The following is a 23,154-nucleotide window of genomic DNA, read 5'->3' as shown; positions in this document are numbered from 1 at the left end:
CTGCAGGGAGAAGAGTGGTTGGGACTGGGAATTTTTGGCCTGCAGAAACAACAGCTCAGTCAGCACTGTGTTCCCAGAACATCAGGATATCTGCAGTTCTTTAAAAACATCAGTATACAAAAACCAGGACCCTGTGCAGGTAAATTGTGTACCTAGTTGCATTTTATGTTTTCCATGTTGACATGAAACGGTTACGCTGTGTACACACGACCGGTTTTCCCATCGGAATAAACTCTGGAGGTTTTTCCAACGGAGTTCTGACGGAATTCCGCTGAAACTGCCTTGCGTACACACAATCACACCAAATTTCCAACCGTCAAGAACGCGGTGACGTACAACACGTATGACGGGACTAGAAAAAGAAAGTTCAATAGCCAGGAGCCAATAGCCTCCATCTCGTACTTGCTTCAGAGCATGTGACGTTTTGGGAGCCGTCAGAACAGCATACAGACTACGGCTCGGTTCACACAGTGTGCGGCACGACTTGCAGCGCCGCGACCTGCACACGATCAGCGGCGACTTGCAAAAAAAGACTTCTGTATAGAAGTCAATGCAAGTCGCCCGAAGTCGCCGCAAAAGTAGTACAGGAACCTATTTTCTAAGTCTGAGCGACTTGAGTCGCTCCTATTAGAACGGTTCCGTTGTACAGAACGGAGCGCGACTTGTCAGGCGCCTGGACAAGTCGCCCCTATGTGAGCCGAGCCTACCAGTTTTCCCGATAGGAATTGGTTCCCTCAGAAATATTTAGAACGTGTTCTGTTTCTAGGTCCGTCAGAATTTTCGACGTAAAAAGTCCGATGAGGCATACACACGATCGGAATATACAATGAAAAGCTCCCGTCTGACTTTTTCTGTTGGACATTCCGCTCGTGTGTACGCGGCATTAGATTCGTCTTTAAAGTGGTTGTAAACCCTTACAAACCACTTTGACCTACAGGTAAGGCCTAGATTAAGGCTTACCTGTAGGTCCAAGAAATATCTCCTAAACCTATACGGTTTAGGAGATATTTACAAAAAGACAGCCACCGCTGTCTATGGCGCATGCGCCGTAGACAGCAGCACGCAGGCGCACTGGGCAGGCCGCAGCGATATGCCGCGAGTGTCGGCTCCCGTACGCATGCGCGGGAGTGACGTCTTCGCTGCTCCGGCGAATCACAGCGCCGGAGCAGCGAGACCCGGAAGTCACTCCGGGGATCCATGGCAGCGGCGGACATGAAGACGGAGGACCGCTTCGGGGGGCTTCGTTCTCAGGTAAGTTATTCATAATGAGCTAGTATGTTATGTATACTAGCTCATTATGCCTTTGCCTTGCAGGTTCCTTTTTTTATTTTATTTTTTCAACTGCCTTTACTTCCTCTTTAAAAGGCAATGACAATAAATACTAAAAAAAATCTTCAGCACTTTGCGATAATTTTTTTTTTTTTACCTGCAGCAGTTCTAAAAAAAAAAAAAAAAAGTACCCGTTACTGACGGTTATAAATCCATTGTGTGTAAAGTTGAATAGGGCAGCAGATAGTAGGATTTACTACTGATAGCATTATATTATCTGACATGAAAATAAAAGCTTTTTTTAGTGTAGGCAGACACATTGTCAGCCCCAATTTGTAGCTTCTTCACATTGGATACCGGGAAAGATTTTGTTCTACAACTTCGAAATTCATTAAAAAATAAAAGACATGGCACTTTCATATATACACCGATATTAACATTTATTAACAAGTGATTTTTTTTTCACTGGATCTCCAGATAGAAAAATTGACTTAAAATAGAAAAGGCAGCACGGTATGGAAATGTCCCGGGTTGTAAGAGTGCGAAACGTGTCAGCTTTGTGCCTGAAAAAAATTCCTTCTTACATTTTCCTCCGTCTTCGACGTCTCCCCGTGATCACTTCCATTTTCTAGTGGTTTTGATTGATCCTCTATGAAGATAGTGGGAAAAAAAATAAAAAATCAGACTTTATACATTATGGGAATCTATAGTTTGTTATCAGTTAGAAAGCATGTTGAGTTTATCTATGGCAGCTTGTGAATTGAGTTTACTGGCCCTTTAATGGGGTTGTAAACCTCTGAAAATAAAAATGAACAAAGCATATCCTTCTATAGTTTTTTTTTTTTTTTTTTTTATTAATTTTGATCACTTTTATTGCTGTCACAAGGAATGTAAACTTCCCTTGTGACAGTAATAGGTGGTGACAGGAACTCTTTATGGAGGGATCGGGGGTCTAAAAGATCCCAAATCGCTTCTTTGCACTTCAAAGTATTCAGACCGCCGGTTTCGGCGATTCTGAATACTGTATATCTTTTTAAATCCGGCGCCATTGGCAGCCGAGTAAACAGGAAGTGACGCCATGACGTCGCTTCCGTGTTTACAATCAGGAGACTGGAATGAAGCCGCTTACGGGAGCACCGGTAAGAGCGGCGGGAGGCGGCATAATAGCCGAGCGGCTTTTAGCCGCATTGGTTGTTATGGCTGGAAAGCCGATCGCCCGCTCTAAAAATCAGTACCGGGATGATGCCTGCAGGTGCGGGCATCATCCCGGTATAACCCCCCCCCCGGAAGCAGAATACGCACATCTGCGTACGCTCGGTGGCAAGGGGATAAAATATCCATGCCTGGAATTTTTCTTCAAATTTAAAATTTCTCATTTTTTTATTGATTACACCACTTACCATCGTGCTGGGTCTTGTTCTCACATACATTGATCAGAGCAGTTATCTTCAAGAGGAAAAAAAAAATTGGTAAAAGTCACCAAAAGGCAAAATTCCAGCTGTGCTGTGTAATAAAACAATTATTTTGACAAAGGGGGATTCCGCTCTAAACTTTAATATTATTTTGGTGTTTGATGGCTATTGGCAGCTGAAAACACCCCGGCAGTTTTTTCTATCTCTTCTCTCTCTATGCGGAGTTTCTGGGTGGGCACACTTGCTGCTGTTGTTTATGAAGGTCTCTCCCACCATCCATAGTTTCATAGTTAGTAAGGTTGAATAAAGACACCAGTCCATCCAGTTCAACCTGAGTAAGTGTCTACAATTGTCCTTATCCCTGTACATTGCACACTCACATCAGTCCCTACCCCTACCCTAACCCCTGAATCATATACTAGGGCCAATTTTGGACAGAAGCCAATTAGCCTATCTGCATGTCTTTGGAGTGTGGGAGGAAACCGGAGTACCCGGAGGAAACCCACGCAGGCACAGGGAGAACATGCAAACTCCAGGCAGGTAGTGTCGTGGTTGGGATTTGAACCAGCGACCCTTCTTACTGCTAGGCGAGAGTGCTAACCACTACACCACTGTGCCACCCTTAAAGCGGAGGTCCACCCTAAAGTGGAACTTCCACTCATTGGAACACTCCCCCCCTCCGGCGCCACAATTGGCACCTTTCATGGGGGAGGGGGGTGAAGGTACCTGTACAGTACAGGTATCTGCACCCACTTCCGGCATAGATATCTGCAGAAGGTACGCCCCTTTCCGCAGAATCTACGCCCCTTTCCGAAGGTCCCCCGCTGTCTGCTGGGAAACACACGGATCCCAGAGACAGCGGGGACCATCCTTATTGCGCAGCGTGACTCGTGCATGCGCAGTAGGGAACCGGGAATTGAAGCCGAAAGGCTCCACTTCCTGATTCCCATACCCAAGATGGCGGCAGCAGCACCCGAGAGACGATCGAGAGATCGGCTTCGGGTGCCGACATCGCGGGCGCGCTGGGCGGGTAAGTGTCATTATTTTAAAAGTCAGCAGCTGCAGTATTTGTAGCTGCTGGCTTTTAAAAAAAAAAAAAAAATGGCGGACTCCCGCTTTAAATCCCATCCATGCAGGATATACATTTTTTTCTTTTTTTTACAATAAGGAGAGTATAAGAGGAGAATCTGGAACAAAAAAAAAGGTTTCATAGAGAACCTACGAAACAGAATCAAATGATAAATTATTATTATTAAATTATAATCTATAGGGGATTTTTACATAGGGTACATCTTAATACGGTGTACAAAGGAAACCACTCGGCAAATAAGGAAATCCACAGAAAGTGGCAACTTACTTCTTGAGAACTGCGAGATGAACATTCGTCTGCATCTGAGGACTGGAGGAAAAAAAACAGACAAACAGGCAAGTTATCACCTGTTATCCGGTGTAATAAACATTTCACAACTTCTTTGCACCATTACGTAAGAATACTTTGCACACAGCTATGGAATTTCATACCCTCAAGGCTGCCAGCTGCTCCTAAAGCAGTAGCCAGGCAGGAAAGCAGAGGATTCTGGGAAATATCTTATTAGCCATTCATGATGAACTGTTGTATGAATGAACAGGCAGAGAATTTTCATATGAATAGAAGCAGTGCCGGGACAAGGTCATCCAGAGCCCAGGGCAAACACGCCAAACTGCGCCCCCGCCCCCAATGTGTATGAGCATTATGTGTCATCAAAAATCCCCTCCCCCAAAACAAAACAAAAACTGAGCACTAATCTTTTTCACCCCCCTAAGCATAAATTCCCCCTCCTCCCAGTGCAAATCTGTTCCCCTGCTGAAATCCCCCCTCCCCCAAAAAAAAAATAATCACTCCTCCTACCACATATTATCTACCCCTAAAATTGTCCCTCCCAATAACCCCACTGCAAATCCCTCCTTCCAGCACAAAGCGCCCCAATCATCCCTCCTAGCACAAATCTTCTCTCCCCCCCCCCATTCCTTTTCCCCTTAAATTTTAGCACACCCCCCCCCCCCAATTCCCCTCCTAGAGCAATACTTACTCCCTGCTGCTCCCCCCAAATCCTCCTTTCCAACACAAATCCCCTCCCCCCAATTTCCTTGTGGTGCCCCCCCCACCTCACATGATACCACAGTGCCCAGGACAGCCGCCCCTCCTGCCCACCCCTTGTCCCGGCCCTGAATCGAAGTCCTGATAATATCTGCAGAAGCCTCCCTTTGGCTTGTGTTTCTTTAACTCATCCAAGTGATAGACTGGATGATAGTATAATATAGTTTCATAAAGATTGCATGGAAAATATAGCGTGGGTAAAAGCCTCTTGGGTATCATCCTACCAGCTCCCTCTTTGCTCCGGGTGCTAGTCCCTCAAGGAGCACGCCCTGCACTGGCCATCCCCAGTAATACGCAGTCCCGTGCTGCATGCTGTGTGTTTCAACTACGTTCCAAAGCAAAAGTAAAGCTTCCCCCAAAACCAGGGGCGGACTGACAAATCATGGGGCCCCCGGGAAATAGGAGATTATGGGGCCCCCAGGCAATCAGGCATTATGGGGCCACAAAGTATACACAAACACACAGTATACAATCACACAGTAAACACAGACATGTTTCTATTGGCTGAGAAGGTACTGGAGAGGTGGGGCAGCTATAATCTCAGGATTTTTAGACTAAAATAAAAAAAAAGTAAAAAAAACACAGATTTTTACATACTTTCCCTGGTTTTACTGAGGCTGGCAACCCTGATGGGGCCCCCTAGTGGCACGGGGGCCCTCGGGCAGTGCCCGGGTGGCCCAATGGTCAGTCCGCCCCTGATCCAAAACTGATCTTTCAGTTTCATTTAGTTTTAAGTGGATTGCTAAGGCAAACGACCCGATAGCTTCTACTAAACTTGTCATTAGAAAAATATGCCATTGGTGTGCAAGAGGGGCTTTGCTATTGGCGAATAATGGCACCATAATGAGCACAAGCCCTTGCCCCGCCCCCATCTTTTGCTGTAACACTGTCCCTCCTGCTGAGGCCGATCCCTCCGCCATATTGTGCCCCACTCCATGGCAGAGGCCATCACACGACATTCCAGGCATGTTGGCCTTTATATCCCAAGGAAGGAATGTCCACACATGAATAGGGTTAATGCACTTTACTGATAGTATTCAGAAAACGGCAGGACAGTCATGTCACATCGACAGGCATTCCGGTGTCGCTTGACTATACATGATCAATCACATTTTTTTGGATGGTGTGCAGCAGTCACATATATATATATATATATATATATATATATATATATATATATATATATATATGTGCACCACTTCAAAACAGCCATCTCCTTTGAACAGTCTATCCATTCCCCTGCCTAGGGCTCCTCCGGGCCTAGCGCTCAGGGCCGTCTTTAAGGCAGGGCAAAAGGGGCAGCTGCCCTGGGCCCTGTCATTGTTGTGGGGCCCAAAGCAGTTGCCTCATACTTGCAAACCATTCCAGTTTAAATTCCCTCATCCCTTGAAGTTTTAGTCCTGTGCTGTGTCCCGATATCTCAGTGTGAAGTGCTGCTACTAATGCTGCTCAGCTCTGCCCTATTGTTGTGTAGGGATGACTTACCTGCAGACCCTGTGTTTACATGTAAATAACCGTCATTCATATGTAAATAGCGGCACCAATCATATGTAAATAGCCGAGTCCGGCAGCATTGATATGTGAATGGAGGTGGCATTCATATATATCATGCCCCCCCTGCAGTGAGGAGAAGATGTGCTGTAACCTATAGCAACCAGTGAGCCGTATTACTGTACAGTAATCTCTAGCAACCAATCAACAAGCAGAAATCATGTGCTATAGCTATAGTTACCTCTAGCAACTAATCAGTTCTGATTGGTTGTATCCCTCTGTGATCAGAGACCGTCCAGACAGAGCTTTATGAATATCTGTACATCTGTCGATTCTGGGGTGAATCTTTTTTTTGGGTAAATGGATTCTCTTATCTCTAGTAGTTACATCTTAAGACAGATGAGAAAATAGTTCAATGCTCATCGTCTCTCCATACGTTGTTATGCATTTGATTGCATTTTCCAATGCAGAAAAAAATGCATGGGTAGGAGAAATAAAAACTGTTTTCAGCAGGATCCATTTCCACTGATGAGTTGCGTCATATTTTAACATCTTTTGTGAAAAGCTTTTTAGGTGCTTGACCTGCAGTTTCTCAGATGTCAGCTAAATGGAATTCTCCAGTAAGGACTTACAACAAGTCTTCAAACCTCTTGGCACTATGCCTGAATGCATTTTCAATCACTGCCAAACAGTGCTGGGACAAGGTCATCCAGAGCCCAGGGCAAACATGCCAAACTGCGCCCCCCGCCCCCAAGGTGTATGAGCATTATATGTCATCAACCCCCCCCCCCCCAAAAAATCACTCCTCCTATCACAAATTATGTACCCTTAAATTTGCCCCTCCCAATAACCCCTCTTCAAATCCCCCCTTCCTGCACAAAGCACCTCAATCATCCATCCTAGCACAAATCTTCTTCCCCCCCCCCATTCCTTCTCCCCCTAAATTTTAGCATACCCCCCAAATGTCCCCTCCTAGAACAATACTTGCTCCTTGCGGCCCCCCAAATCCCCCTTTCCAACACAAATCCCCTCCCCCAATTTCCTTGTGGTGCCCCCCCCACCTCACATTATACCACAGTGCCCAAGGCAGCCTCCCCTCCTGCCCACCCCTTGTCCCGGCCCTGCTGCCAAATATCCTTTTATTGTAGACCCTAAAGAGGCCATAGTGGGGCACAAAAACAGTCACAGCTCATGGCAGCAACAAAGTACAGTGAGGAAGCCAAACATTCTAATAGATGACAAAGCAATTCCTTTATTCCACAAACAGAGAAAAACTCAGAAGTGTCTGAAATCCTATGCATACTAGCTCATTATGCCTTTGTCTTGCAGGTTGCATTTTTTTTTTTAACTGCCTTTACTTCCTCTTTAAGTTTACTGCAGTAGTAGTTTCATCTGTGGTGAAATATATACAGCGGCGGAGCGGCGAGACCCACCGAGAACATGGATGCGCCGGACTACAGGGGACAGCGGTGACATCGCTGGCTCCTGTGTCAGGTAAGTGACACAATGGACTACTATGTGATGCATAGTAGTCCATTATGCTTTACCTTTGCAGGGAATGAAAGAGGAAGTAAACTCATCAGGGTTTACTTCCTCTTTAAGACTGTTAAAGAGGAAGTAAACCCTGATGGGTTTACTTCCTCTTTGATTCCATGCAAAGGTAAAGCATAATGGACTACTATGCATCGCATTGCATCGCATAGTAGTCCATTATGTGTCACTTACCTGACACAGGAGTCAGCGATGTCACCGCTGTAGTCTGGAGCATCCATCTTCTCGGTGGGGTCTCGCTGCTCCGCCGCTGTCATTCGGCGAAGCCGCGATGACGTCACTCCTGCGCATGTGCACGGGAGCCGCCACTCGCGGCACATCGCCGTTGACAGCGGCGCGCTCAGTGGTGTCTGTCTTTCGGCAAATATCTCCTAAACCAGTGATGGCGAACCTTGGCACCCCAGATGTTTTGGAACTACATTTCCCATGATGCTCAACTACACTGCAGAGTGGCAGAGCACCCTGGGAAATGTAGTTCCAAAACATCTGGGGTGCCAAGGTTCGCCATCACTGCCCTAAACCGTGTAGGTTTAGGAGATATTTCTTGGACCTACAGGTAAGCCTTAATCTAGGCTTACCTGTAGGTCAAAGTTGGTTGTAAGGGTTTACAACCACTTTAAATGCTACTATTGCCTGTATTTCTCCTAAAGTTTACAGAAAAATTGAAGGTAAATCCAAGAAATCATGTTTTTATCAAACTTATAAAGAATTACTCTGTAATGATTATAACTGTGTTTTTATGCTTCCAAGCTGTGCCCATTATGTGCATATTTTATTGCATGTTGTGTAGTACTAACTTACAACCTGCAAGTGCCATTTGTGGTCTGCATACGGAGACATTTCAGTTACAAACGAAACCTCCCACCAAAATCTATCGAAGGACGTTCTCCTTCTGCGGGCCTCCATCAGCGGTGAAGACCTCCTAGAGATTGACGGACCCAAATAAATTCCCAGGTAAATCAGGTAGGTATTACGTATTGTGTACCAGCGCTGGTGACTCTGTTCGCTTCAGCTTGTTCTCCAGAGAAAGCAGTTTTCCTTCCCGCCTGATCAGCTGGATCTGCAGATCATCATACTTCTCGCCTAGTTCCCGGAGCTGTTTCCTTAAAGCATCCTTATCCTGAAGGCTTTTGGCATACTGTGTGTGGAATTGCTCTCGCGTTGCAATTGCCTAATATGTGGGGGGGGGGGGGGGGAAACACGAATGAAATGAACTATGTATAAAACAAAATATCTCATTATATAGAAATAAATAAAACAAACAGGTTTAGGTAATGTCGCGTACACACACGATCGAATTGTCCGGCGGACTCGGTCCGCCAAGACCACAGTACGCCGGACGATTCGATCGTGTGTGTGGGCTCCAGCGGACTTTTTCACTGTAAAGTCCGGCGGACTTAGAAAGTAGTTTTGACTCAAAATTTGTCCGCCGGACTTGGCTTTCAGCGGACAATCCGTTCATCAGTGTGCTAGTCCAGCAGACTAAAGCCGTGTACACACGGGGCGGAGTGTCTGGCCAACTTAGTCCGCCGAAACACATTTCAGCGGACAGTCCGCTCGTGTGTGGGCTTCAGCGGACTTTTTCAGCGTGCAGTTTGGCGGACTAAGTATTTCGGATTTTCCGTAATATTGTCCGTCCAACTTTGGTTTCAGCGGACAGTCCGCTCGTGAGTAGGCTAGTTGGACGGACTAAGTATGGCGCATGCTCAGAAAGGATTTACACGGTGGAAGGTTGCATTGCTGTGTATTGGACGTCCTATTTCTAGTCCCGTCGTACGTGCTGTACACGTCATCGCGCAAGCTTTCGACGGACTGTTTGTTCATCGTGTGTGGTCAAGTCCGCTCATTCGAACTTAGTTGGCCAGACAGTCCGCCCGTGTGTACACGGCTTTAGAATGACGCATGCTCTGAAGCAAGTACGAGACGGAGGCTATTGGCTACTGGCTATTGAACTTCCTTTTTCTAGTCCCGTCTAGTCCAGTAGCTGTACATCATTGCGTTATAAATCGCCGGACTTTCAGCCCACGTACACACGGTCGGAGATTTTGCCAACCAAATCCGTCGGATTTTGCCCGTCGGATTTAGTCCGACGGATTGTGTCCGAAACTGTTGCATACACACGGTCGGGCCAAGTTGGCGAAAAATCCGATCTTTCAGAACGCGATGACGTAATTTCGTTACGATGGAGACTACGTTCAGACTAGTAGCCAATAGCTTTGATGTAGGAATTTGATCTGAGCATGCGTGGCACTTGGTCCGATGAAAATTCACTACACATGATCGGATTAGGTCCGTCCGGCCCAGTTGGTCGGGAAATATTTCCAACATGTTGGAAAATTGGGTCGGACGGAGATTCGGACGGAATCAGTCCGATGCATACCACACACAGTCGGATTATCTGACGACACGGTCCGATAAGACTCATTCCGACAGATTCTCCGACCGTGTGTACAAGGGCTCAGAGCGTCTGTGTGTGGCCGAGTCCGTTCGTTATAAAGTCCGGCGGATTGTTTGCCGGACCAATTCCGCTGGACAATTCGATCGTGTGTACGCGGCATAAGTATAATGGCTTTGGTTATAGGATTGCTTTAACTCTTAACTACAGGCAGACAGAAGAAAACAGATTTGAAATGCATTTAGGATTTAAAAAGAAATAATGGTTTGAAATACAGAAAAGGTACATACCATATTGCGTTCTATACACACTTCGTCCATCTGTTGTAGAATGGCTTCTATTCGATCTTTGTACATCTTCGAGTCTTTCTTCAGGGCTGTACACTGCAGTTCTGAGACTTCCCTCTCCTCAAAGTACTGGGGAACACAAGAGAAAGGCATTTACTGTACATATGCAGGGTAAATGTACTTGTCTTTTGTGCTGTCCTTTACAATATATAGCAAGAAGGAAGAAAACCCCTACTGGCGGACTTTAGAGGCACGTACAACAATCACGTAGAGTAATGCCGCGTACACACGTAGCAGACTATCCGGTGGACTTAGTCTGGCGGACTGTCTGCCGGACTTTCCGAACAAGCTACCTGCCCACACACGGTACTTTTGCGGCGGACTAAGTACGGCGTACGAAGTCCGCCGGACTATCCGCTGTACTTTTGAAATGAACGGACTCGCCCTAAGAACTATTTTTATTTTAACAAATATACAAATATAACGGTAAACAAAGGGATATATATCACAAAACAATTAAAAGACACGCAGCACTGTCCGTGATACAATGCAGCTGATAGATATAAATGTCACCCATACAGAGTAAGGTAGGCCGAAGTACTCGTTACCCTACGCGTTTCGGAGATATTCTGGTCTCCATCAGGGGTAAGTATGGGACATAAAGCGTAGATGGATCCCCTTCCCCCTCCCCGATGGAGCGGGAGTGGCACTGGGTAAGAGCCGGGGGATACACTGAGGCGACAGTGGCAAAGGATCCTGAAGAGATGAGAGACAAAAGACCACGAGACTGTCCGCTCGGCGTCCCACAGCAAACAGCTCACTCCACAGCTGTTTGCTGTGGGACACCGAGCGGACGGTCTCGTGGTCTTTTGTCTCTCATCTCTTCAAGATCCTTTGCCACTATCGCCTCAGTGTATCCCCCGGCTCTTACCCAGTGCCAATCCCTCTCCATCGGGGTGGGGGAAGGAGATCCATAGGACCCCCTCACTACCTTAGAGCAAATCCAACTGAGTATATATACATTTAGACAAGTGAGCCCTGTATACTGGAAAGCCACGTATGATACCTGCTCGATTCATGTGTTTTTAAGTTACCAACATGCCGCATGTCTACACCTTTGTAATCTGATATAATTACGCTTTATGTCCCATACTTACCCCTGATGCAGACCAGAATATCTCCGAAATGTGTAGGGCAACGAGTACTTTGGCCTACCTTACTCTATATGGGTGACATTTATATCTATCAGCTGCATTGTATCACGGACAGTGCTGCGTGTCTTTTAATTGTTTTGTGATATACAAATGTAATAGCAACAAAGGGATATACATGTGTTAAGATAAAAATAGTTCTTACTCTACTTTCATTGTTGTACGTGCCTCTAAAGTCCGCCAATAGGGGTTTTCTCTCTTCTTGCCGCTTTAATAGGATGTGGCACAACGAATGTGCAGAGAAATGCCGATCTATACCTTTGTCTTTAGAATAGAAAACAATATGGTGCCTCTCAAGCTAATGTAGGGCATAACATGAAGTTACATCAGTCAGCTGTAAGGCAATGTGATGGTAAAAGCAAACGTTGCCAGTATGGAGACGATTCAGCCATTGCCGAGTCATCCACGGTAAAGACATTGTGGTTATGGCGTGACATTGACAGCTCTGGCTATTGCCCTGTGCCTGGACACTGCATAGAATTATTCAAACTAACTTTACCCTGGGTGAATTTAGTATTATACTGTAACATTAATCTGGAATACAGGACACATTCTGATTGGAGGAGGTGAAGATTGTGATGTCACTGCCTGGCCTCTCCACCACATCCAATCAAAGAATGTCTTTGATTGGATGTGGATATTAAAGAGGTTGAGGCAAAAAAAAAAAAAACAGAGGATCCGTCTTATCTAGTGGCTCCTGTGGGGATAGCACTAAACATTACTGAAATCTTTATGGCTGCTTTTGTATTTCTGAACTTCTATGAACCTGAGTATCTTGCATGCTGGTGTACTAACATGTGGATTACATTAAGGACTGAGTACAGTGTGCCTAGGTTTATGATGGATACACACAGATGCTGGCTCCTGGGTTTCTAAAACCGGTGTCCTATCATATACAGTCCCCCATCGGATTGTGTCCACTGTGTACTGCGCATGAGCAGTACACAGCACACACAGATTCCGAAAATAGCAGAAGATGAACGGCGCCTGCGCCCTGAGTCCAGGTTCTATCCCCACCATCCAAGTGGACACAGAGTTGGAATATAAAAGAGCGAGGCCGAGCCCGAAGCGCGGTGAGCAAAGCGAGCCCGCGAGGGGCCCTCTAATTTTGCCAGCCCTATATCCGCTTGGATGATGGGGCTACCACCTCCACTCACGGCGCAGGCGCCGTTCATCTTCTGAGATTTTCCGAAGCTTCTTCTGCTCCGTACTGCGCAAGCGATGCACATGCGCAGTATGGGGTGGGACACTATATGATGCCCGGACTGAATATGCCAGAACACCGGTACCATTTATCCAGGCCTGTCTTAAGGAAAAATGCATGTATGATGGTAACCTTCCTTCTTATACAAGATATCATCCCTTACATCTGCTACTGTTCATAAAAGAGGGCACAGTTGCTGGCAAGCTATCTGGTGGCCCGCTAGAGTGCGGGTGTGTTATTAATAAGGTCCCATAGAGATCATATACCCAGGTACCTTGTCTCGGAGGTCCTCAGCCTGTCGCAGGCTCATTTTTAGCGTGTATGCATTGTTGACCATATCCTGATACTGTTCCAAGGCCTGTCTACGCTCGTCTTCCAGATCCTGGATGTACAGTCGCGTCTTCTCAGATGTTTCTCCTTTCCTGTAGATATCCTTGGTAAAGATACATTTTTAAAAAGATGAAAACACCACTAACAATGACGAAGCCCTTGTACACACGGGTCGGACATTCTGACAACAAAATCCATCGAATTTTGTCAAACAGATTTTGTCCGAAACTGGTGTTGCATACACACGGTCGGACAAAGTTGTCGAAAAGTTGTCTCTAAAACTTTGTCGGTCGGATATTCCGACGGAAACAGTCCGATGGAGCCCACACACAGTCGGATTATCCGACAACACGGTCCCGATCGGACATTTTCCATCGGAATGTCCGACCATGTGTACAAGGGCTTAGAAGAATTATGCTATGCTATTCAAGAACATAAATGTGAGTATTCCACCTACTTTGGTTTTTAAATAAAACTTTTTACTAAGGATAATGCACCAGGCCACACACCTCTTTCTTTCTTTGCTTTAGTTCTTTGAACTCCCCCTAGTTGGCTGAGGCAGAGGGGCATGCAATATCCATCCAGTAAGCACCTTATGGAAGTACAACACATTTTGTATCTAGGCCCTCCGCATAGCACAGGAGAGATTTTTCAGTTGATGCCTGAGCCAAGGGCAGAAGGATTCCAGGAACTAAATGCTGCATGAATTATCTGCTCTTACTCAAGATGGCCTCAGCTAGAAATGCTAGGAGGGTGTTTTTTTTTTTTAAAGTGATTATTGAAAAAATAAAGTGTGGATGGATGGATGGGGACTTTGCTTTGAATATTAAAGTGGTTGTAAACCCTTACAAACCACTTTGACCTACAGGTAAGCCTAGATTTAGGCTTACCTGTAGGTCCAAACAATATCTCCTAAACCTATATGGTTTAGGAGATATTTGCCCGAAAACGGGCACCGCTGTCTACGGCGCATGCGCCGTAGACAGCGGCACGCAGGCGCACTGAGCGTGGCATTTCCAAGAATGGAGCTGCCGCACGTGTCGACTCCCGTGCGCATGCGCGGGAGTGACGTCATCGCGGCTTCGCCGAATGACAGCGGCGGAGCTGCGAGACGCCACCAGCAAGATGGATGCGGCGGACTACAGGGGACAGCAGCGACTTCACTGGCTCCTGTGTCAGGTAAGTGACACATAATGGACTACTATGCGATGCGATGCATAGTAGTCCATTATGCTTTGCCTTTGCAGGGAATGAAAGAGGAAGTAAACTCATCAGGGTTTACTTCCTCTTTAAGCATGCGTTGTAGTTCTCAGATGCTCTAAAGCGGAATATATTTCAACTAAAGTCTTTCAATAAAAGTATATGTGCATTTAACATATTTTAACCCTTTCATGACTAAGCCTATTTTTGACATTTGGTGTTTACAAGTTAAAATCCATATTTTTTGCTACAAAATTACTTGGAACCCCCAAACATTATATATTTTTTTTTAGCAGAGACTCTAAAGAATAAAACGGGATTGTTGCAATTTTATGTCACACGGTATTTGCGCAGCGGTGTTTTAAAGGCAACTTTTTGGGAAAAGGGAAAATTTCATGAATTTAAAAAAAAAAACAATAAAATTTTTTTTTTTTGCATAATGTGAAAGATAATGTTACACCGAGTAAATAGATACCAAACATGTCACACTTTATAATTGCGCGCACTCGCAGAACATGCTATCAAATTTTTGCTGGCGAGAATTCAGCCAGCTAAATTCCGATGGAGCATACACACGGTCGCATTTTCCGATGAAAAGCTCTCATCGGTCTTTTGCTGGCCGAAATTCCGATTGTGTGTACGAGGCATTAGACTGTTATATCCTGAAGGTTTGGTGCACTTTCTGAAAGTGCACCAAAACTACTAAATGCAGGAGTTTTGGTGCGCTTTTATCTCTAAAAGCCCACCAAAACTCCTGCATTCAGGATGCACCATACCTGCAAGATGTAATAGAAGTCTGTGGCTCGGTGCAGCTTACCCATAGCAAAGCAGCAGGTGCATTACGCTTCACCAGCAATGTGGGTAAACTACAGCACATCAGTGGGAAAGTAGCCTTATAGGAGGGGGGGGGGGGGGGGCTCAGGATAGTAAGGGCTCATTTACATTTGTGGTTTGGGCAGCGGTAAAAGCCCATAGTTCATTGCGGCCCATGAGCAGTTATCAGATCACTTACATGGCCTTCGCACTTCAAAAAGTTGAGCATCCCTGATGTACTGTACATCCTGTCATTAAAATTGCATACACATGATGCAATTAAAAAAAAAAAATGAAGCACTTCATGATAAAATCAGCAAAACTTGCTTATGTGGAATAGAAACAGAATTACTCTGCCTTTTTTGATGAGCTTGGAGGTTTTAATTGAATACAAATAAGAATTAAAGTGGTTGTAAACCCTCCCCCACAACTTTGTCCCATGTAAATCAGCATAAAAAACCCTAATGAACACGGCTTGTAGATATCTCCTTACTTGCTTAGTATTGTTGTAATCCTTTTTGTTCTGTAGAATGAAGTCACTGAGCATGCGCAGATCTCCCCTGATTTACGGCACACTCTCTATGTGCTTATCTATCTGTTATCCTACGGCACACAACACTGAACTCCCAGGAGACTTCAGAATCATTCAGAGCTTCCTCCTACACACCATGTGACCTCACATACAGTCTAAACTTGGCCATTACTGCAGTCTTATCGACTAAAGCTGATAAGTCTGACATCGGCACAAGTAAATACTATGAAATAAACAAGTCCGCTATGAACAGGGAAGCAGGGTTGCCATAGAAACGTTGGATTGAGAAGGAGGCTTGGTTAACAGTACAGGAAGTGCTCAATGTAAGGGCGGAAATCCACTGTGGACTCAGAAAACAATACTTAAGATGGCGCTGCCTAACCCCTGGAAACAAGTTTTTTTAAAGTTTCTTTAAACAGTAAGTAATATGCGATTTGGGCTGGATTACAGTGGCTATAGTCTGATAATGACTTATTATAATCGACTAAATGAAAAGAAGCATCAGAGTGGGAGAGTTTACTTCCTCTTTAAGTTATAATATTCTTGCAGGGGTAAGCAAAAATATCTATGGACTCCAAAAAAAATCCCTCTTGCCTCCCAATTCTTCTTCTCTTTGGATAAAATGTTCTATATATCTTTCCAGTTTTGAAATGGCACAGAGAAATAATGGTAAAACCCACCTGTTGTGGTTTATCAAGTTCCTGGATTTTGGCTTTCAGCAGCTCATTTTCTCTCTGTAGCTCATAGATGACGTCCCGGCTTGGCCTTTTTTCAATTGCATTTTTTAATTTCAATGTCTGTTTCCGCTCTAGTTTACAGTCATCCTCAGCCTTCATCAGGTTATGCTTCAACTTCTCAATCTGAGTCCAAACAAAAGATATACTAATTAATGTGATCTCTCCTAGACAAGTCATTTAAAAAGGGAGAAGTGGCATTTAGAGCTTTAGATTCAGCAGCAAGGCTGCTAAAAGCACATTGACTCCTGGTACAAAATTAATCTTACATCTTAGCCCCTGTACACACGGTCGGAGATTTTGCCAACCAAATCCGTCGGATTTTGCCCGTCGGATTTAGTCCGACGGATTGTGTCCGAAACTGTTGCATGCACACAGTCGGGCCAAGTTGGCGAAAAATCCGATCTTTCAGAACGTGATGACGTAATTTCGTTACGACGGGACTACATTCAGGCTAGTAGCCAATAGCTTTGATGTAGGAATTTGATCTGAGCATGCGTGGCACTTGGTCCGATGAAAATGCTCTACACATGATCGGAGTATGTCCGATCGGCCCAGTTGGTCGGGAAATATTTCCAACATGTTGGAAAATTGGGTCGGATGGAGATTCGGACGGAATCAGTCCGATGCATACCACACACAGTCGGATTATCTGACGACACAGTCCGATAAGACACATTCCGACAGATTCTCCGACTGTGTGAGGGCTTATAGTGTAATTTTGTCAGTCCTGCCCATTTCTCCAGTGCTGGACTACAGAACACTTCCTATTATCCTCATCTCCATAACACAGGAGAACTGGACAGAGCTGACAGTACTGCTTCTGATTTCGGTACAGCAGTATCAGTTCTCTCCAGGAAGTTAGGAGCTCACTGAATTTCTGGCAGGATGGTCAGGTATTTTCTGTACTTGCTAAAGGCATAAAGATGGGGGGTGGAAAGGATATACAGTATATATAGTGACAAATTGATGGTTTCTCAATGTGTAAAGATGCAGATAGTGCCTGTTTCAGCAGGGAAAGGGTCCCTAAACAGATGTGAAACTGATTGGAGTCAGGTAAGTGTTTCTCACAAAAGAGAGCATTGTCTGGTCTACTGGTTCTTAACCAACGTGTTCCAGCTTCCCTCCTGCTAGGACATCAGATTTGCTGTGTGCTGAGCCCTGGGCTGCCATCCAGCCATATTACTTCTGGGCATTGCTTCCCTTCCTGCAATTATCCAACCTGGACCTATAGGCTGTGGGTGGCTGTGGATAATAGTCACATAATATGGGTCCACCCTCAACGCTGACCACAGTCCTTGGTACCTCCGCCAAGAGGAGTCATTAAAGCCTGGTACACACAATGAGATCATCGGATAAAAGCTCGTCTGTTTTTTTTTTTTGCATGGTAGTTTCCATATCGAAAATGAACAGGTTACTAAAGTTCAAAAATTCTTATAAGACAGAATAAAAATGTGTAAGTGATGTAATGTGTTATATTGTATTCGTATTGTATTTTCGGATGAAAACTGTACTGATTAAACAAATTGTATGATCTGGTATTGTAAAATAATTTTTTTTGTGTTTGTTCCTTTGGATAATTTTCGGATGAAAGCTGTATACCAACAATCAGATTATCGTACGATCGCTTTGAAAGCGGTATTTATTGTCTGATTTTCTGATCATTTTTCTGACTTCAGGTTAAGCTGTAAACAATAGGCCCTTGTACACACGGTCGGACATTCCGACAACCAAATCCGTCGGATTTTGTCCGAAACTGTTGCATACACACGGTTGGACAAAGTTGTCGGAATGTCCGATCGTTCAGAACGTGATGACGTGATTTCGTTACGACGGGACTACGTTCAGGCTAGTAGCCAATAGCTTTGATGTACGAATTTGATCTGAGCATGCGTGGCACTTTGTCCGATCGGAATTCTCTACACATGATCGGAGTATGTCCAATCGGAGCATTTTGTCGGAAAATTTTACCAACAAGTTGGAAAACTGGGTCCGTTGGATACTCCGACGGAAACAGTCCGATGGAGACCACACACAGTCGGAATATCCGACAAAACGGTCCGTTCGGACACATTCCGTCTGAGTCTCCGACCGTGTGTACAAGGGGTAAGGGGAATGTTCTCAAAGGTTGCAATGGTGAGTAGTATTACATGAGAGTCGCAAGGGGAGCAGTTTTGCAAGAGGGTGGCAAAGGTTCCAGAGGTAAGCAATGTTTGAAGAGGATATCAGGGGATGCAGAGGTGAGCAATGCAAATGTATAGAGATCGGATTTTCCGACAACTTTGTCCGACCGTGTGTATGCAACAGTTTCGGACAAAATCCGTCAGAAAAAAATCAGACGGATTTGGTTGTCGGAATGTCCGACCGTGTGTACAGGGGCTTACATTTTCATCTTGGATTTTCTCTGCACATCCAGAAAACAGTCGAAGGAGTGCAGTATGCGGCAGCAGACAATCTTCATGAGATAGAAGGCCTGAGAAACGAGAAGGAAGTGTGTAACCCAGAAAGCGTTAAAGAGTCTATGTTGCAATATAAAGAGGTACTGGTAAAAATGCCAGGATGCAAGTGTGAGCAAAGAGAGACTAAAATCGATTTTTATTCATTGCTATGCTATTTTACTATTATTTTTTGTTTATGTTATGCCACGCACTCACCTCAAGCTGTAGGTCTCTGTTCCGCATGACAGCATTGGTCTTCTCCTCGCTGAGCTGCGCATACTTCATGGCCAGTTCGTAGATCTCATCCTTGCATTTCTTCAGCTCCGTGTTGAAGTTATCCCGCTCCTCCTTCATTTTCTGGACCCTCTCCTGGTACTTTTTCATCTCACTGTCTTTAACTTGCAACTGCCTAATACTGGCCTCCTTTTCCACAATCTGGGTGTTTAGCTCCTTGTACTTCCTGCGCTCCTCTTGGATTGTCTGCTGCAGCTTCAGCATCTCATTCATGAGCAGTTGGGTTAGACTGGACTCCCCTGCAGTGTCTGCATCAGAGAGACATCAGACAGACAAAAAAAAGGGATGAGACAAACATAACCTGGGACCGCGCATGCATTTTCAGGGACCTTTGGGGATGTCTCCATTCCATTTTTTTTTTTTAATTATAAAATAGAAGCTGTTAGGGAAATGTAATTAACCAGCAAAGGTTTTGTTCTAATATGTCACTTTTGCTACTAAAAATGCATACAAAATGCACTGAAGAGGATCTTATGCCGCGTACACACGACCGGACTTTTTGACAGCAAAGGTCCGACGGAATGAGTCCGTCGGACAATTCGATCGTGTGTGGGCTCCATCGGACCTTTGCTTGCCAAAAATCCAGCGGACTTTAGAAATAGAACATGTTTTAAATTTTTCCACCGGAACTCCGCCGGACCGAGAAATCTGCTCGTGTGTATGCTAGTCCGACGGACAAAAAACCGATGCTAGGGCAGCTATTGGCTATGAACTTCCCTATTCTAGTCCGGTCGTACGTCATCACGTTCAAATCCGTCGGACTTTGGTGTGATTGTGTGTGGCCAAGTCCGTTCATTCGGGAAGTCCGTTGGAACTCCGCCGAAAAGTCCGTCGGAAAGACCGTCGGACCTAGTCCCTCGAAAAGTCCGGTCGTGTGTACGCGGCATTATATGGATTTTAAGTGGGTATACCACACAAATAACAAAACGGGAAAAAAAAAAAGGATATAAAGATTCCCCCCAAAGTCTATACCTGCCCCCTATCAAAGAAGTCTGGCTGGCCGGGAAGGCAGTAAGTCTGTGATAAGGACAAACCTTTTTTTCCCCCACTTTTTCCCAGCAGAGGTTGTTAGCACTTCCGCCTAGCAGCACTAGGGTTTTTGGTTCGAATCCAAACTATGGCACTACCTGCTTGGAGTTTGCATGTTCTTCCTGTGCCTGCGTGGGTTTCCTCCGGGTACTCCGGTTTCCTCCCACACTTCAAAAGACATGCAGGTAGGTTAATTGTCTACAGTCTAAATTGGCCCTAGTATATGTATGTATGAATGTTAGGGACATTCCCTTGTAAGCTTCTTAAGGGACTGATGTGAATATATAATATATATGTAAAGTGCTGCATAAATTGACAGTGCTATATAAATACCTGTAATAAATAAGTAAAATAATAAATATATCCCTGGCCAAAGTGCTATGGTGACAAAGTGGATGTGGGTATCTGTGGGTGGGGGGCTTATTGGAGTCTGGGGCCCACTTTAAAATAAGGAAGCCTCCAGTGAATGAGTATGGGTACATAATACGCCTACTCATTAAAAACAGAAAGGAAATAAAACACACCCCACATTTGAAAAAGTCCTTTGTGTAAATCATAAATACTCTTAAAACCTCCACAATGTAAATGCATCATCATGCATGCTGTCCAGCGATTTAGATCCTCATCAATCACAACAATGCCCACCGATCCGCAGAAAACGCTGAGGCAAAGGATGTGCTCGCACTACAATCATAAGGTGAATGAAACGCCCAGGCCAGAAGCTTGTTTGTAAACAAGGGGGGGCGGAGCTGCTGGGTCATGGCAATATTTAGTCAGTAACGATCCCCACCCCTTTGTTTACGTTCAACTGCCAGTTGGGAATCCCCAGCTGACAGGTGAATGTGCTGGGCAGGGATGCATCACTGGTTGTTAGGATGCCAGCAGCCACTGGCTTCCTAGCAACTAGAAGCCATGATGAAGAAGTTGTCACATCCAACGGAGGTAGTACTACTGCTACTAAGAGCCCTTTCACACTGGGGCGTTTTTCAGGTGCTTTAGTGTTAAAAAAAGCGCCTGAAAGAAGCCGCAACTGCAATCCCAATGTAAAAGCCCGAGTGCTTTCACAGTGAGGCGCTGCGTTGGCAGGGCGTCAAAAAAAGTAGTGCAAGCAGCTTCTTTGCAGCGCTTTTGGAGCAGTGAATACAACGCTCCTAAAGTGCCCCTTCTCATTGAAATCAAAGAAAAGCGCTTTTGGCAGCAGCTCTTTGTGGGCGCTTTTAAACCTTTATTTGGCCACTAGCAGGGGTTAAAAGCACCCCAATAACGCTCGAAAAACGCTGGTAAAGCGCTGCTAGTTTAAGCAGCGCTTTACGAGCCTTTTTTCGGGCGCTGGCATTGTGAAAGGGCTCTTAGAGCACTCGGCTTTCACATTGGGACTGCAGATGAGGCTTCTTTCAAGCGCTTTACAGGCGCTTTTTTTTTAAACGCTAAAGCGCCTGAAAAACACCTGAAAAACACCCCAGTGTGAAAGGGGTCTAAATATATGACTTTCCACTGAGTCTGGCTGGATGTTCAGCACGGTGGGCGAGCGAACCCTTCATTTAGTCTGAAACTCACCCATAGAGAAAAGCATACAAACCTTATTTTATTACTATTAATAATAAATGTAATAATATGTTTTTTTCTTTTGGATAGAGTGGAGAAGGACAGGAATTGATGGGAAACACTCAGATAGAGGAACTGAAAAGCAGAAACTTTCTAAAATAAATTTGAAGAAGTAGGAAGGTTTAGCAATCCTGCCAATATTTCACTGCTCTCGGTATCTCCTGGTGAAAGGACACACAATTTCTCCTCGTGAAGTGATGGAAAATCCCGAATTGTACAGTTGTCACAAACAGAAAGTGAGGGGAAGTCTTACAATGGAGCAGTGTTCATTTCATAGACTAAAATATTTTCATCTACAAAACTAACATTATTTCAGCCGTCTAGACTAAAACTAAAACAATTCAGATTATTCACGATACAACTAAAACTAAAAAGGCGTTTTTGGGCACTGTTCACGCCTAAGCAATTTTCTGCTTGTAGCTGTAAAATGCTCAAAAAGCCAAATCCTATTTATTTCAACGGCCCCTGTTCTCATGCAGTGACTTGAAAAAGTATTCACACCCCTTGAAATTTTCCGCATTTTGTCATATTACAACCAAAAACATAAATGTATTTTATCGGGATTTTATGTGATAGACCAACACAAAGTGGCTCATAATTGTGACGTGGAAGGAAAAAAAACAAAAAAAAAAAAGACGATTACCGTCTTGTGTAAACGGGACATCGCTCCCGCACATAGAGAGTCACTGTGCCACCTCATCAGTGCCCACCAGTGCCAACCTTCCAGTTCCCATAAGTACTGCTAAGCAGTGCCCACCAGTGCCACCTATCAGTGCCCAGTGCTGCCAATCAGTGCCACTCATCAGTGCAGCCTCATCAGTGCCTCCTGATCAGTGCAGCCTCATCAGTGCAGCCTCATCAGTGCAGCCTCATCAGTGCAGCCTCATCAGTGCAGCCTCATCAGTGCAGCCTCATCAGTGCAGCCTCATCAGTGCCATCCATCAGGGCCACCCATCAGTGCCACCCATCAATGCAGCCTCATCAGTGCCACCCGTCGATGCAGCCTCATCAGTGCCACCCGTCGATGCAGCCTCATCAGTGCCACCCGTCGATGCAGCCTCATCAGTGCCACCCGTCGATGCAGCCTCATCAGTGCCACCCGTCAATGCAGCCTCATCAGTGCCACCCGTCAATGCAGCCTCATCAGTGCCACCCGTCAATGCAGCCTCATCAGTGCCACCCGTCAATGCAGCCTCATCAGTGCCACCCGTCAATGCAGCCT

General features: G+C 45.2%; 1 protein-coding gene across 2 annotated transcripts in view; it reads right to left on the bottom strand.

The window, feature by feature from the left end:
• CARD9 (caspase recruitment domain family member 9) overlaps nt 1-23,154 on the bottom strand; it is a 77,665-nt gene that overhangs the window by 5,578 nt on the left and 48,933 nt on the right. For both annotated transcript variants that reach the window (XM_077468192.1, XM_077468193.1), the window contains 8 exons: nt 19,221-19,546; nt 16,513-16,692; nt 13,232-13,390; nt 10,546-10,671; nt 8,846-9,031; nt 4,039-4,080; nt 2,670-2,715; nt 1,854-1,918 (listed from right to left, as the gene is read on the bottom strand). In XM_077468192.1, the coding sequence (XP_077324318.1) occupies nt 1,854-1,918; nt 2,670-2,715; nt 4,039-4,080; nt 8,846-9,031; nt 10,546-10,671; nt 13,232-13,390; nt 16,513-16,692; nt 19,221-19,546 (1,130 nt within the window). The remainder of the gene's footprint in view (nt 1-1,853; nt 1,919-2,669; nt 2,716-4,038; nt 4,081-8,845; nt 9,032-10,545; nt 10,672-13,231; nt 13,391-16,512; nt 16,693-19,220; nt 19,547-23,154) is intronic.

This window comes from Lithobates pipiens, unplaced genomic scaffold (genome assembly GCF_037356315.1).
Source record: "Lithobates pipiens isolate NorthernLeopardFrog02 unplaced genomic scaffold, aLitPip1_a1.2 Scaffold_11, whole genome shotgun sequence".
NCBI lineage: Eukaryota > Metazoa > Chordata > Amphibia > Anura > Ranidae > Lithobates > Lithobates pipiens.
The sequence above is the reverse complement of the archived record's forward strand: the minus strand, read 5'-3'. Positions and strand labels throughout refer to the sequence as shown.